We start from the raw sequence: 17,642 nt of genomic DNA on the forward strand, positions 1-17,642 counted from the left end.
CTTCATCCCCTCCTCCCTCACCCACTGTACTCTCTGCTACTCTCTCCCCACCCCCACCCTCCTCTAGCTTATCTCTCCACGCTTCAGGTTCACTGCCTTTATTCCTGATGAAGGGCTTTTGCCCGAAACGTTGATTTCGCTGCTCATTGGATGCTGCCTGAACTGCTGTGCTCTTCCAGCACCACTTTTTTTTTATTTCAAAAATATACTTTATTCATAGAATGATTTTATGGTCTGTACATTTGATCATGCCATACATATGTCCATATTTACAAACACAGATTCGACTTTATCCTTGTCATTCGCATTTACAATCCTGTGCATTTTTCAATCTTGTACATATACATATATTTGGCTGAGGCATCAGCAGAGCCCAAAAAAAACGTCAGCATGGGCCCCCTGTTCTTCTTTCGGCAGGCCGATCTTACACGGTGGTCTTTCCCCACCGCGCCTTGGCGGCAGCTGCCCCAAGCTTCAGCGCGTCCCTCAACACGTAGTCTTGGACCTTGGAATGTGCCAGTCTGCAACACTCGGTCGGGGTCAACTCCTTCAGCTGGAAGATCAACAGGTTTCGGACCACCCAGAGAGCGTCCTTCACCGAGTTGATGATCCTCCAGGCGCAGTTAATGTTCGTCTCGGTGTGAGTCCCGGGGAACAGGCCGTAGAGCACGGAGTCCCGTGTCACGGCGCTGCTCGGGACGAACCTCGACAAGCACCACTGCATTCCTCTCCAGACTTCCTCTGCATAGGCACATTCCAGAAGGAGGTGTGTGACAGTCTCGTCCCCCCCGCAGCCACTTCGAGGGCAGCGTGCGGTGCGGCAGAGAGTCCGGGCGTGCATAAAGGATCTCACAGGCAGAGCCCTTCTCACCACCAGCCAAACCACGTCTTGGTGCTTGTTGGAAAGTTCTGGCGATGAGGCATTCTGCCAAATGGCTTTGACAGTCTGCTCAGGGAACCGCTCGACAGGATCCGCCCTCTCCTTTTCCCGAAGGGTCTCAAGGACGCTACGTGCTGACCACTTCCTGATGGACTTGTGGTCAAAGGTGTTTTTCCTCATAAATTTCTCCACGAAGGACAGGTGATACGGAACGGTCCAACTACTCGGAGCGTTCCGCGGCAGCGAGGCCAGGCCCATCCTTCGCAACACCGGGGACAGGTAGAACCTCAGTACGTAGTGACACTTGGTGTTTGCGTACCGGGGATCCACGCACAGCTTGATGCAGCCACACACAAAGGTGGCCATCAGGGTGAGGGTGGCATTGGGCGTGTTTTTTCCCCCATTGCACCGGTCTTTATACATAGAGTCTCTTCGGACCCGGTCCATCTTTGATCTCCAAATGAATTGGAAGATGGCCCGGGTGACTGCGGCGGCACAGGTCCTGGGGATAGGCCAGACCTGTGCCACATATAGCAATACTGAGAGGACCTCACACCTGATGACCAGGTTTTTTCCCGCGATGGAGAGCGACCGTTGCCCCCATCTGCCTAGTTTCTGTCTCATCTTCCTGATCCGCTCCTCCCAGGTCTTGGCGCACGCCCCAGCCCCCCCGAACCAAATACCCAGCACCTTCAGGTGGTCAGTCCTGACGGTGAAGGGGATCGAGGATTGGTCGGCCCAGTTCCCGAAGAGCATGGCCTCGCTCTTGCCTCGGTTTACCTTGGCCCCCGAGGCCCGTTCGAAACTGGTCGCAGATGCACACGAGTCTGTGCACGGACAGCGGATCCGAGCAGAAAACAGCGACGTCATCCATGTACAGGGAGGCCTTAACCTGCAGGCCCCCGCTGCCAGGAATAGTCACCCCTCTCAGGCTCGCATCCTTCCTGATGGATTCGGCAAATGGCTCTATGCAACACACAAACAAGGCGGGTGAGAGGGGGCATCCCTGCCTGACTCCAGATCTTACAGGGAAGCTATCTGATTCCCACCCATTGATTGAGACTGCACTGACAATGTTGGTGTAGAGCAGTCTGATCCAATTTCCGATTCCCTCCCCAAAGCCCATTTTGGAGAGGACATCCCTCATATATGTATGCGATATCCTGTCAAAGGCTTTCTCCTGGTCCAGGCTGATGAGGCAGGTGTCCACCCCCCCTGTCTTGCACGTAGGCGATCGTATCCCTGAGGAGTGCGAGACTCTCAGAGATCTTCCTGCCTGGTACAGCACAGGTTTGGTCCGGGTGGATCACCGATCCCAGAGCAGACCTGACCCGGTTGGCGATGACCTTTGACAAGATTTTGTAGTCTGCATTTAACAGTGAGATCGGTCTCCAATTTCTAATTTCCTCCCTCTCCCCCTTCCGCTTGTAGACGAGGGTGATGATGCCTTTCCTCATGGATTCACTCATGGTACCTGCCCGAAGCATACTGACATACACCTCCAGCAGGTCCTGGCCGATCAAGTCCCAGAGAGCGGAATAAACCTCGACCGGTAAGCCGTCGCTTCCGGGAGTTTTATTCTTTTCGAAGGACTCGAGGGCCTTGGTCAGTTCATCCAGAGATAGCGGCTGGTCCAGCCTCTCTCGTGTTCCGTCATCTAGGACCTCCGTGATAGAGGACAGGAACGACTGGGAGGCCGCGCTGTCGGTCGGCTTCGAGTCATACAGGCTGGCGTAGAAGGATTTGCTGATCCTCATGACGTCAGCCTGAGATGACGTTACCGAGCCATCTTCTTTCTTCAGGCTGCTGAGCACGGAGCTCTCTTTGTGCACCTTCTGGAAGAAGAAACGTGAGCACGTCTCGTCCTGCTCCACCGAGTGGACCCTGGACCGGAAGATTATCCTGGAGGCCTCCGAGGCAAAGAGCGAGGCTTGCTGGCCCTTCACCTCCTTGAGGTCCTCCGTGACATCGACCCCCATCGTCTGCAGCAGGAGCAGGTTCTGCATACTTTCCTGGAGCTGGGACAGTTTTCCCCGCCTCTCTCTCGACTCCTGGACACCTTTGAGGATAAAGAACCTCTTGATGTTCCCTTTTACCGTTTCCCACCAGTCCGCTGGAGACTCAAAGAGGGGCTTCACGGTTCTCCAACCTGCGTAATCCCTCTTGAGCTCTTCGATGTTTCCCGGGGTCAACAGCTTAGTGTTCAGTTTCCACGTTCCCTTGCCCGCCCGCTGTTCGTCCTGTAGGTGACAGTCGGCCAGCAGGAGGCAGTGGTCAGAGAAGAACACCGGCTTGACGTCGGTGGATCTGACCGAGAGCGTTCGGGACACAAACAGGTAATCTATCCTTGAGCGGATAGACCCGTCTGCCCGTGACCAGGTGTATCTACGCTGCGCTCCATCTGCAGGGGCGCTGAAGACGTCGTGCAGCTTGGCGTCTTTGACCGTTTCCATCAGGGCCCTGGACGTAGCGTCCGGTTTACTGTCCCCCCCGCCGGATCGTCCATCTGCATCAATGATGCAGTTGAAGTCTCCGGCCAGAATGACCGGCCTGGACGTAGCCAGCAGCAGTGGAAGCTGTTGCAGGACGGCCAACCGTTCACTCTTACCCACTGGGGCGTACACGTTGATTAGTCTCACGGGAGCGTTTCTGTATTTAACGTCCGCGACGAGGAGGCGCCCGCCCACCACCTCCTTAACCTCGGAGATGGTGAAGTTGCCTCCCCGCAACAGGATACCCAGGCCGGAGGCGCGGCTATCTCTTCCAGCACCACTAATCCAGTATTTGATTTTCAGCATCTGCAGTCATTGTTTTTACCACAGTGTCGGTCAGAGCCCGGCCCGGCCGCCCCCTCTCACGGTCAGAGCCCAGCCCAGCCCGGCCCGGCCCGGCCGCCCCCTCTCACGGTCAGAGCCCAGCCCAGCCCAGCCCAGCCCGGCCCGGCCGCCCCCTCTCACGGTCAGAGCCCAGCCCGGCCGCCCCCTCTCACGGTCAGAGCCCAGCCCAGCCCAGCCCAGCCCGGCCCGGCCCGGCCGCCCCCTCTCACGGTCAGAGCCCAGCCCAGCCCAGCCCAGCCCGGCCCGGCCGCCCCCTCTCACGGTCAGAGCCCGGCCCGGCCGCCCCCTCCTCACGGTCAGAGCCCAGCCCGGCCCGGCCCGGCCCGGCCGCCCCCTCCTCACGGTCAGAGCCCGGCCCGGCCGCCCCCTCCTCACGGTCAGAGCCCGGCCAGGCCGCCCCCTCCTCACGGTCAGAGCCCGGCCCGGCCGCCCCCTCCTCACAGTAAGGGACAGCAGCTACTGCTTCGCCCCGCGATGACTCACCGCAGCCGGCTTCTTGGTGGGCCGGAGCCGGGCGTAGATCTGAATTGTCTGCTTGACCATGACCATGCCTGTCGGGTGTGGTTGGGGCGATGGCGGGACGGGTACGGCCTGGTACCAGCTGCCCCCACCCCTCTCGGCAACCACAAAGCCAGGCCCCGTTTCCCTAACAACCAGCACCAGGTAAACTATCGCAGCGCAGCAACAGCATCGCCCTGGCCCATTGGCTGCCAGTCAGGAACCCGCCTGAGTATAACCGTCGGTCATTGGTCGGACTGTAGGATGGGGGTGGGGCCAGGGAGGCGGCACGTGGCGGCTGCAGCGTGGAGTGCGCGAGGTTCCGACAATACCACACGGTGTATTCACCGCAATACAATCAACCCGCACCGTGCAATCACTGCGACACACTAAACCCGCACGGGGGAATCCACTACATCATACACAACTCACAAGATGCACTGCAACATTCTGTCACACTCTACCTGCAAAATTCATTCACTGCAACATATTGTCACACTCACCTGGAACAATTCATTCACTCTAACACGTTGTCGCACTCGACTGGAACAACTGACACCTTGTCAATCTCGATGCACATTATTCAGCCACTGCCATGTGCTGTTGCATGTTACAGTCAGCCTGCACATTTCAACTGTCACGCTCAACCTGCAAAACTCATCCAGTGCAAATGGTTTGTTGTCAAACTGAGCACGAACAATTCGCGAACTGATCAACACGGTTCATTTCACGGTTCATTGTGAAACTGAACCCGCACAATTCATCAAACGCAACAAGATTCGTTCTGAAACTAAACAGAACCGACACAATTTAGCCAGCGCAACATCGTTCATCGTCAAACCGAACCTACACAAACCACTCAATCCAACATCGGGGAGATGATGGCGTAATGGTATTATCTCTGGACTGTTCATCCAACAACTCAGATAATGTTCTGGGTATCAAGCTTCAAAGGCCACCACAGTAGATGGAGGATAAAGAAAAAAAATGTGGAATTCTTATTCAATTGTGAGGATAACCCCCATTTAATACCAGCTAGAGACTGATGGAGAACAATCCTTGCCTGGTTTGGCCTTAAATCTGAATCCAGCAATGTGGTTGGCTGTTAACTGACCTTAGGGCAATTAGGGATGGGCAGTAAATGTGACACCTGGGTATCAATAAAAAAAAATGTAGATCTAATGCAACATAGCTACCCCATGTGACACTTGGCCCATACAATTCCCTGAATGCAGTGTAGCCTGCTGCAAAATTGCACCAGTGGGCAATTGGAACTGGAAATCAAGTCCCACTATTCCTAGAATGATCATAAAATTTAAAGATTCTCAAGTAAGTACACCTTACTTAATTTGCCTGATTTTCAGATGCTGGTTGATAAAATGCACAGGACAGATTTCTGCACTTAACAATAATTATGATCTATTACAAGTAATTGGACTGTAGCAACAGATAAACAGTTAATAACCATTGGAATGCAAAACTACTACTTAAACTGTAATCCCTTTATAAAAATCCCCCTTTTTTCCACAGATATACATAAACAGGGGAAAAGTAACACATGCATGGAGGGAAAACTAGGAAACAGGTCAGCAGTCTATGTTCATGAGGCTGATGAGTTGGTCCCTGTTGATCAGAAAGGGTCTTCTCAGCTTTCCATTCCCAAATTCTTCCACAGGTTGGCAAGAGGCACAGGGTAGCTTGTTCAATTATTAAAGGTCTCTAACATATCTATTAACAGTTACAGCACACAGCAACAGCTGAAGAAAAGCTAAACCAGTTTTAAATTGGGTTTTGACTATACAGAACAGAGACAGTTCTTGAGCTGTTGGAGATCTGATCACTTCTCTTTAATCTTGTTCCCATACACAAGCTTCTCAGTTACCTGAGAAACAAGGACATGATTACTGGCAGGCAAAAAGCCTTTGTTACCAATAACCGGTGACTAGTCTATGGACCAGTCAACATTTTGTTGCCAAGCAGAGCTCCATCTGTAGACAGCCCCTTGGCTCCAGCTCATTTGCAATTTCTGCTGTACCCACAAGTGGACAATGTTGAGTTTCTAATTACTTGCTTTCAACCAATGAAACAATCCTTAATTTTTAAAACTTTTTTTTTTCTTATCTCAGTTCATGATTTAAAAAGCACAAAAATAAAAATGCAGAGTCTGCATAAACAAAATAAGTTAAAATAGCATTAGAATAAACGATTCTTGAAAAGGTGGTAAGCCTGAGGATTATGAGCAACTTAGAAATCTGCAAAGGACAAAGCATAGACTGATTAAGAGAAGGAAAAGGAATTTGAATGCAAAGTGGTGAGGAATAGAAGGGTGGACTGTAAAAACTTTTATAGGTAAGGAAAAGATTAGTTTGGGCAAATGTGGACCCATTACAGATGGCAACATCATAACCTACAGTGGAGAACAATGAAATGGCAGAGAAACTAATCAGTTACATTACCTTCTTCCGGGAAAGTAGATGCAAAGAAAATCTCCCAGAAATATTGCGTGAGCAATGGACTTGTGAAACTGAGGCACTGAAAAAAAAGTGATTAGTAAAGAGGTAGCACTAGATACTATATAAATCAATTGAAGGTTGATAAATTCCCTGGACCAAACGATCAAGAATCTAACTCTATGAGCAGGTAGATTCATAGAGATGTACAGCATGGAAACAGACCCTTTGGTCCAACTCGTCCATGCTGACCAGATATCCCAACCCAATCTAGTCCCACCTGCCAGTACCCGGTCCATATCCCTCCAAACCCTTCCTATTCATATACCCATCCAAATGCCTTTTAAATGTTGCAATATACTAGCCTCCACCACTTGCTCTGGCTGCCCATTCTGCACACGTACCACCCTCTGAGTGAAAAAGTTGCCCAATAGGTCTCTTTTATATCTTTCCCCTCTCACCCTAAACCTATGCCCTGTAGTTCTGGATTCCCCCACTCCAAGGAAAAGATTTTGTTTATTTACACTATCCATGCCCCTCATAATTTTATAAACCTCGATAAGGTCACCCATCCGCCTCCAATGCTCCAGGGAAAACAGCCCCAGCCTATTCAACCTCTCCCTATAGCTCAAATCCTCCAACCCTGGCAACATCCTTGTAAATATTTTCTAAACTCTTTCAAGTTTCACAACATCCTTCTGATAGGAAGGAGACCAGAATTGCATGTAATATTCCAAAAGTGGCCTAACCAATGTCCTGTGCAGCTGCAACATGACCTCTCAACTTCTGTACTCAATATTCTGACCAATAAAGTAAAGCATACCAAACGTCTTCTTCACTATCCTATCTACCTGCAACTCTACTTTCAACAGCTATGAACCTGTACTCTAAGGTCTCTTTACTCAGCAACACTCCCTTGCATCTTACCATTAAGTGTGTAAGTCCTGCTAAGGTTTGCTTTCCCAAAATGCAGCACCTCGCATTTATCGAAATTAAACTCCATCTGCCACCCCACAGCCCATAGGCTCGTCTGATCAAGATCCCGTTGTGATCTGAGGTAACCTTCTTTGCTGTCCACTACACCTCCAATTTTGGTGTCATGTGCAAACTTACTAACTATACCTGTCAAGCTCACATCTAAATCATTCATATAAACGGCAAAAGGTAGTGGACCCAGCACAGATCCTTGTGGCATTCCACTGGTCACAGTTAGCTAGAGAAATAGTCATATGTTATCCATTAAATTTCTATAGGTTCAGGAAGGTTCCTGCAGATGGAAAGTAGCAAACGTGACTTCATAATTTAAGAAATGATGAAGTGGGAGAATGGAGAACTACACAATGGATAGTTTTGACACCAAAATAATACAAAGTGTTAGATGTTGTTACAAAGTTATAAAAGCTGGACATTTAGAAAGGACTGGCAAAATTGGGCAGAGTCAACATGGATTTATGAAAGGGAAATAATGTTTGACAAACCTATTGGACATTTTTTGGCAAAATCATTTGTGATATTTATGAAGGAGAATCATTGGATGTAGTGTATTTGATCTTCAGAAGGCTCTGGCTAAGGTCCCACAGAGGAGCTTAGCAAATAAAATTAGAGTAGATGAAATCGGAGGAAATAAAATTGTGGATTGAGAATTGGTTAACCGACAGAATTCATACAGTAGTAATAACCAGATCATCTCAGCGTGACAGGCTGTCAGTCATGGTTACTGTAAGAATCAGTGATAGGTCCACTTATTCACTGTCTATATGAAAGAGTTGGATATAAAAACTAATTATAATTTTTCCAAGTTTGCTATTGACACTAAAGTGGGTGGAAATGTAGGTTGTGAGAAGGATGCAATGAGACTTTGTGAGAAAATTAATTAGCTCAGTGAATGGGCTAGAACATAGTTGATGAAGCATAATGTGAATAAGGAGTAGTTCTTCACTTTGGTAGATAAACAGAAAGGCAGAATACCTCTTAAATGGAGAGGGTGTGGGAGAGCAGGTTTCAAAACCTGGATGTATTTGTTCATCAGTCATTAAAGGTTAGCATGTAGGTTCCACAAGCAATTGGTAAATCAAATGGGATGTTGGCCTTCAACACAAGGGGATTTGAAAACAGGATTAAAGTAGTCTTTTTGCAGTTGATGGAATGAATAGGACTTTAGTAGATGAAAATTTAATTTAGAGAAGTGTGAAGTAATACATTTTGGCAGGAAAAACAAAGAGAGGCAAAATGAAATAAATGTGCAATTCGAAAAGGGGTCCGAAGAAAGGGGCGCCTATGAACATATGTGCAAAAATCATTAACAGTGCAAAAATTATTAAAGGATATTGCAATCTTAATGGTGAAAATATCCTTAGGAAGGAATGGATGGGGAAAATTAGATTAGTGTTAGCTTCCCTTTCTTTCATTGTACTCTCCCCATGACCTCACCCTGTAATCCCTGAAAACCTATCCACTCACCTCCTTGCCTTTACACCGATGCTGGCCTCACAGCTTGGAGGTCCCATGAAATCCCCAGGACCAAGAAGCTACTGGCTTCAGATACTGGTTGAGGGATCAGGTCTGTTACTTTTTATTATGCTCACAAATACACTCAGTGCAGGAATCACTATAGCCAGCCCTTCAGGAATTTTGTATGGAAAGACTGAACTGAAGAATGACAACAGATAGTCAAGTATGGGAATTGAGGGAGCAGAGTGGGAGCAGGCAGGTGATGGGATAAGGGAAATAGCATGAATCTAAGGTAGTCTGACAATCTTGATTATTCCATGGTGTTTGATTAACTGAAGCATTCAGAAGTTCAAAATCTTAAATCTACACTGCAATTTATATGGCCAAAAGTAACAGCTCTCCTTTTTTTCTTTATAAGCTGTTCCACTGGCCAATGTCTTGGGTTCATATTGGCTTTGGCTTTGAATCAATTCATTGTATCATCAATGGAATCTTTTATTGAGTGTGAAAGATATGACATGCGTTTGGAGCCAAAGCTTAAAGAATACATTCAAGACATTAAAGTTTTCGGCAACATAATTGCAATAAGGACTTTATCAATTGTCAGAATTTTAAATGTTTGCCATTGGCAACTTTGACTGAGGCTTTAATGACAGCATCCAACTGTGCAGAGAGGTTGAGTTCAATTAGTCCTGAGTGTATAATATATTCCCAGACCGCTTCACCAAACAATGTATCTACTTGGCAAATAGCATACAATGAGAGGATGCATGCCAATGGACAGAAGTAAATGATATTTTCTATTCTCCTGCTGAGAGCCTGCACCATGTTATCGTGCAGAGAGCCAACTTATTCAGATCGTGGTTCCTATGTAAGGCGTATTATAAACGTATGAGCAATTCAGGCCTTTAGGAATTTTTGTTTCAGCAAAGCAGATTTTAAGTATCCATTAAGCACTTTTAATGTCTATCACCTTGGCATCTCTTCACTTTCAAATCCCTCATCCCTCAACCAGCTTCAGTCAGTCAAGTCAAAGAATGCAAGCATTAGCTTACCTGAAGCACCACTAGCTTCAGGTGATCCTTCCATCATTCACCAGATCGAGATGGACTATATGGAGTGATACTGGTCCTTGTGAGGACCTGCATCACTAACTTTAAAAGTTGCTGAAGATTTTCAAAGTTGCATTCACTAGCCTCCCAAGTGGATTTGAGGATTTACTAGCTGGCTTTCTCTCCAAACTGTAATGGTGTTCACATCATTCTATGAAATAGGAAAGGTTTGTCCCAAAACAACAGAAAGGAAGGTCCAAGTGAAGTGATGGAGTTCCAAAGATTTTGTTGCTTTTTCCTGGTGATAAAGTTTGCTGAGTTACATCCATCTGATGCCACACTGTCCACAAATTTGGGCTGCTACAGAATGAAAGCTTGCTGGTAAGCTGCACCATTCGACAACTTGCACTAATAGAGTTTTTGATGCACAGATGTGAGGCCACTTTAGTGCTGGAGGAAATTGCAAAGCTACCGAGGTGAGGCCATGGAAAGGAGAGAGGGATAGAAGGTTGAGTTGAAAATTTGAAAATTGTGGCAGATTGGAGGTTAGTGTAGGTTAGCAAGCACAGAAATGACGGATGGCACAAGGCTGGACAGTTTTAGATTAGTTCAAACATACAGAAGGTGAGAGTAGGAAAAATATCTTCATGTTCACCTCCATTGTGCAAGTTTTCACTATAAAATAAAACAATCACATCTTTTACTGATTTTTTTTTCTCTCTAAGGAATTTTGGATTGATAGAATTTATATCTTTTCTATTTAACAAGAGAGCAAAGAAACAGAATGCTCAGTTTAAATACTGCAAAAATTGGCAGCTCTACACAAGGGCTGTCACACAGCCAACTAACATTCAAAAGATTTGTTTAAAAAAAAGGTAGTCATTCACAAAAAGGTCGTCATTCACAGGCCAGGGTAGCTGGAACATATCAAAACCAATCTCTTGCAAAGTGCTGAGAATATTTTTTATTTTCCCATTCAAAGATGAAAGAAACCACGCAGGCTTCTGCTGGGCCCAGAAGTTGCAAACTTTCTTTAGAATATTTTTCAGGAACATCTGTGAGAAGCTAGAATCGTTTAAAAAAAAACAACTGAGGTTGTAGATGCCTTTCAGGCTCTCATCCAGCACTTCAGCATTCACTGTAAAAATGTGGTTTCCATAAGCAGACCAAATATCCATTAAACTGAAATCAACTCCTTTGTACCTGCTGTGCCTTGGTGCCTCGGATTAACAATTGTCCTTTAGGTTCTGATATTGGCCGCTAAAGAAGCCTACCACAGTTTATTTTTTATTCAATCACAAGCCAGAATTTATTGACCGTCCCTAATTACAGTCATAGAGTCATTGAGATTTACAGCATGGAAACAGACCCTTTGATCCAACTCTTGCATGCCAACCAGATATCCTGAATTAATTTAGTCCTATTTGCCAGCACTTGGCCCATATCCCTTTGTATTCATATACCCATCCAGATGCCTTTTAAAGGTTGTAATTGCAACAGCCTTTTCACGTCCTCTGGCAGCTCATTCCATTCATGCACCACCCTCTACGTGAAATAATTGCCCCTTAGGTTCCATTTTAAACCTTTCCCATCTCGCCTTAAAGCTATGCCCTCTAGTTTTGGACTCCCCTACCCTGGGGGAAAGACCTTGACTATTCAATCTATCCAATCCCTTCATAAGTTTATTAACTTCTATAAGACTCTGATGCTGCAGGGAAAATGGTCCCAGCCTATTCAGCGTCTTCATGTAGCTCAAACCCTCCAACCCTGGCAACATCCTTATAAATCTTTTTCTCAAACTTTTCAAGTTTCCTAGAGGGCAGTTAAAAGTCAGCCACATTGCTGTGGGTCTGGAGTCACATTAAGCCAATTCTATACTCCTGCTGAGAGCCTGCACCATGTTATAGTGCAGAGAGCCAATTCATTCAGTTCATGGTTCCTGTGTAAGGCACATTATAAACATATGAGGACATTAGATAGCTTTTTCTGACAATTGACAATGGTTTCAAGATCATCATTAGACTCATATTTTCAGGTTTTTATTGAGTTCAAATTCCACCATCTGTCACGGTGGGTTCAAACCTGGAGCCCTGGAACAGTACCTGAGGTTCTCTATTAAAAGTCAAGCAATAATATTGTAAGGTCATAACCTCACCGATTCTTCTTGGGAAAATAGCATTACGTTGGACCAAGTTGTACAGGCAAAAAACATTGATTTCCTTACAAACAGAATAATACAGGGCAGTCTCTTAAAGCATAATGCTAAACAAAATTAAGATATAATCAATTCACAATGAATTGAAGTATTGCTTTTTTCTACTGGGAAGGGAGAGATATTGTGTGGAACTTTATAAAGTTAAATTATACATCAATGCTGCAAATGATTAGTCTAGAGGTTTGAGATTTTTAGATAAAACTTAAGCTAAATAGTACATGACTGTAAAATTTATTCACTTGAGAAGCCCTTCCTTTCATAACTATTCTCAATAAAGTTTAACAGCAACCTAAATATGCTGTAAGATTCCCACCTTATAAGGCAAGTTGTTGATGCTGGGACATTATTGTTTTCCTTCCAAACTTTTCCTTTAGTGATTCAGCCATCAGATATATTAGATTTATCTATTCTCTCGTCTGTTGATCCTCATCTAGTGGCATTTCAAAGGAATGGTCCTAGCCATCTAACAAACAGTTAATTAGTTCCAGAAAACAAGTAGAGGAAATAATTGTAAAATCTTTTCAATACAAATGCTTCTTCTTGAATTTGCACACTGAACTGGATGGGTAGGTGTGCTGAGCACTCATGAGAGATTCCCTTCAAGATTCAGTGACTGATGTCAATTCCTAAATCCAACTTAGCCAGTCAAAAGAAAAATGAAAAAAAAAAGAAATTCCCCAGTTTCTCACACTGATTTAAGCATTTGCATGTTAAGAATCCTTCCTTTACCCTCCCTTTTTTTATTCATAGATGTAAACATTTCCTGTGACAAGGTTAACGAACTGAGAGTCACTGACAGCATTGTTTCCAATCTTCAGCTTATGATAGCAATCTCATGGTGAACTCCATGAACCCATGTTTGCTTCAAGCAGTGAAAACTGAGATTAATAGATCAAAAATGGAAGTGAATGCTAACATTGTGGAAATGATGTTGGATGGGTCTGGAGGTTTAGTTGAATGCCCTGAAGATAAAAGTTCAAATCCCACCATTGCAAGTGCAAGAACATTAATTCATAAATCCAGAATTAAAAACTGGTGGCTGAAATGATAAACGTGACACTAGCAAATTGTCATAAAAATCCATCTGCCATCTTACCAGGCCTGTCCTACACATGACTCCAGACTCCAACAACACTATGGCTTACTCTTAATGGACCTATGAAATGGTCAAGCAAGCCATTCAATTGCATCAAACCAATGCAGAAAGGAATGTTAAATAAGAATAAAACCAGTTGGATGCCCAGAATTGACCTTCGCAGTGAAAATTTCAAAACGTACATCCTTTCATCAGGAATGAGGCTTGTGGACCAAGGGGCATTAGAGATAAATGAGAGCGGGTAGCACTGGGAGGAAGGTAGATGAAAATGCGAAAGGTAGATAAAGGTGGGGAGAAGGTGATAGGTCGGAGAGGAGGGTGGAGCAGATGGTTGGGAAAGATGATGGACTGGTCAAGAGGGTGGTGCCATGTTGGAGGCTTGGAACTGGGATAAGGTGGGGGGAGGGTAAATGAGGAAACTGAGGAAATCCACATTGATCCCGTGTGGTTGCAGGGTCCCAAGACAGAATATGAGGCATTCTTCCTCCAGGCGTCAGGTGGTTAGGGTTTGGTGATGGAAGAGGCCCAGGACCTGCATGTCCTTGGTGGAGTGGGGTGGAGAGTTGATGTGTTCAGCCATGGGGTGGTGGGGTTGGTTGGTGCAGGTGTCCAAGAGATGTTCTCTGAAACGATCCGCGAGTTGGCGTCCTGTCTTCCTGACGTAAAGGAGACCATATCGAGTGCAACGAATACAATCGATGACATGGACAGGTGACTTTCCGTTGGATATGGAAGGATCTTTTGGGGCCTTCAACCGAGGTGAGGAGGGAGGTGTGGGTGCAGGTTTTGCACTTCTTGTGGTGGCAGGGGAAGGTGCCTTGAGTGGGGTGTGGGCTGATGGGACCCTGCAATAACAAGGGATTATTGTGGATTTCACCAATTTCCTCATTTCCCCTCCCCCTACATTATTCCAGTCCCAAGCTTCCAACTCGGCACTGGCCTCTTGACCCATCCATCGTCTTTCCCATTTTTTCTGCTCCACCCTCCTCTCCAACCTAGAACTTTACCCCCACTTTCATCTACCTATCACATTCTCAGCTACCTTCCCCCCAGCCCCACCCTGCCTCCCATTTATCTTGCTGCCCCCTGGCTCACAAACCTCATTTTTGATGAAGGTCTTATGTCTGAAACATCGATTCCCCTGCTCCTTGGATGCTGTGCTTTATCAGCACCACACTCTCAACTCTGATCTCCAGCATCTGCAGTCCTCACTTTCTCCTAAAACATACATCCTGCCCAGTCAAAATACAACATCCTTGACATTAACATCTGAGACATGTGCCAAAATTGGAAGAACTCTCTTACAATCTGACATGGGTAGTTCATACCTTTGAACTGATACCAATCAGAAATGGCTATGCAATCAGGAGGAAAATGTCCTGGGAGTCCTTAACGTTCGTGCCAGAGGTTTCAATGGTATCAGGGCACAAATGGACAAGCAATCAAGGATGACTGTGGGCGGCACGGTGGCACAGTGGTTAGCACTGCTGCCTCACAGCGCCAGAGATCCGAGTTCAATTCCCTCCTCAGGCGACTTACTGTGTGGAGTTTGCATGTTCTCCCCGTGTCTGCGTGGGTTTCCTCCAGGTGCTCCGGTTTCCTCCCACAGTCCAAAGATGTGTAGGTTAGGTGAATTGGCCATGCTAAATTGCCAGTAGTGTTAAGTAAGGGGTAAATGTAGGGGTATGGGTGGGTTGCACTTTGGCGGGTCGGTGTGGACTTGTTGGGCCGAAGGGCCTGTTTCCACACTGTAATGTAATCTAATCTAATCAAACAGACTGACATTTCCATGTTAAAAACCATAAAAGAGACACTGAGGGTGACAAGGGGACAGAATATATTCTAGGTGGGGGACTTCAATAGCCATTGCAAAGAATGGCTTAGCAGTAGCTCTACTCATCGAGCTGGCTGAGTCTTGAAGGACATAGCTGCCAGATGGGGCCTGCAGCAGGTAATGAGGAATCAATAAGAATAGAAAACGTCCTTGATTGCTAATGTGAACTTTGCATTCATTAGTGTTTGTTTACTTGATGCAGCATTGTTTATGTTATCCCTTGTAACACAAACAACAAAGATGTGATACTGAAAGAGCCAGCAGATGTTTATTACAGCTCAGTAATCTACATAAATATTATATTCACTGGCAAATCCATGACTGGGCTAAAATTAAGCAGGATCATAAGCTGCCATTTCCGCCACGATCAGACACAAATTCCCCTCCTCTCCTTGTCAGCATTTCACAGGATAGTTTCCTCTGGAACACCCTTGACCACTTCTCTTTCACTCCCAACACTTCCCCATACTGGCTCAGAACCATCCCATGCAATCATAGATGGTGGAATATTTATCCCACCTCACAACCCCAAAGTTTCAGACACACTTTTCAGGTGAAGTAATGATTTACCTGTACTTCACTCAATCTAGGGAGAAAGTGAGGACTGCAAATGATAGAGAGTCAGAGTTGATAGGTGTGGCAATGGAAAAGTACAGCAGATCAGGCAGCATCCAAGGGGCAAGAGAGTCGATGTTTCATGCATAAGCCCTGAAACGTCGACTCTTCTGCTTCTCGGATGCTGCCTGACCTGCTGCGCTTTTCCAACATCACACTTTTCAACCCTTCATTCAATCTAGCCTACTGTATTCGCTGTTCAAAATGTGATCTGCTCTACAATGGGGAGATGAAATACAGAACTGCTTTGTGGAACATTCATGTTCTTTCCTCAAAAATGACCCTGAACTTCCAGTTTCCAGCCACATCAACAGACCACCCGTGTTCAGTAGCCAACATTTCTGCCTTGGGTTTGTTGCAGTGCTCCAGTGAAGTTCAGCACAAGCTGGAAGAACAGCATCCCAATTTCCGATTGGAGACCTTTCAGCTTTTAGGATTTAATATCAACTGCAATAATTTTAGAACCTGAACACAGTTTTCTATGTCCTTTACCTACCCCCACACCCCTGGTCCTGTCATGTTATCACTGCTTTCAGCATTTTCACCTATTTAAAGTCCCCATGATCAGCTTTTCTCCTTTTCTGGCTTTAGCACTATCCATTCCTTTGTCTGCCTAAATGTGGTCATTGCGCTGTCTTTGAGCTCCATTCCCATCTATCTGCTCTCCTATCACCCCAGCCCCTGCCCTTTGTCTTCAGCATATATACCTAGCTACCATCCGTTCTGAAGAAGAGTCACTGGACTCAAAACGTTAATGCTGCTTTCTCTCCACAAATGATGCCAGACCTGCTGAATTTTTCTAGTAAGTTGTTTTTATTTCAGATTTCCAGCATTCACAGTCCTTTGTTTCATTCTAGAATTACGTTATGCAGTTTCAAACTGGTGCACACTTCCATCAGCATGTCATGCTTCAAGTGACCCGGTTAAAATGGAGTCTGAGAGCTTTATGCCCTTAGGTCACGTGCAATGATACAGTGATGATATCATTAGCATGTCTGTTAAAGGTACACCAACACACTAACTGTGAAACATAAAATATCAACCTTATCTCCACCAGTCTACCTATTGCAGGTGTATCTGGCGATGTATTTGTGGGAATAGCCAATACACAGTTCTTGTGGTGAAGTCCTGTCTTCAAACTGAGGACATCCTCAATCAAGGTATGTGGTATCAACACCGTGACAAAAAGAAAATATCTAGCATTGTGAAAATAGCATTCATGAAAGGTTTGCACCATCAGCAGCAGCAACAGAAGAATTCAATCTGTAGCTCTGTGGCTCTGCACACCCCCTACTCTACCTTTGCCACCAATCCAGAGGATCAATGACGTGTGTAGGAGGACATGCCAGGAGAAGCACCAAGAATACTCAAAATTGTGAGTCAACCTTCTGAAGCTACAAATAGCAAAAGCAGCATGTGATAGGCAAAGCTAATTGATCCCATAATTTAAAATGTGCCGTGCTGGCATATCCATTCTGAGAGGTCAAATTAAACTCCACAATATCTGCACCTGCAATGACCAAAGCATTTACAGTACTCATTGGTCAAAAATACTTAGTGAATAATCCAGCTCAGCCCCCTCCTAAGGTCCCTATCATCGCTGATGCTAGTCTTCAGCCAAACAATTTCACTCCACCTTATATAGAGTTATAGAGTCATAGAGATGTACAGCATGGAAACAGACCCTTCAGTCCAACTCATCCATGCCGATCAG

At 45.8% G+C, this 17,642-nt stretch overlaps 1 protein-coding gene across 2 annotated transcripts in view; it reads right to left on the bottom strand.

Moving 5' to 3' along the window:
• The window catches only part of kif6 (kinesin family member 6), a 567,232-nt gene extending 562,807 nt beyond the window's left edge, over nt 1-4,425 (bottom strand). For both annotated transcript variants that reach the window (XM_072551042.1, XM_072551033.1), the window contains exon 1: nt 4,201-4,425. In XM_072551042.1, coding sequence (XP_072407143.1) covers nt 4,201-4,266 — 66 coding nt within the window. In that variant the 5' untranslated portion in view covers nt 4,267-4,425. The remainder of the gene's footprint in view (nt 1-4,200) is intronic.
• Nucleotides 4,426-17,642: the final 13,217 nt, after the last annotated feature.

This window comes from Chiloscyllium punctatum, chromosome 3 (assembly GCF_047496795.1).
Source record: "Chiloscyllium punctatum isolate Juve2018m chromosome 3, sChiPun1.3, whole genome shotgun sequence".
NCBI lineage: Eukaryota > Metazoa > Chordata > Chondrichthyes > Orectolobiformes > Hemiscylliidae > Chiloscyllium > Chiloscyllium punctatum.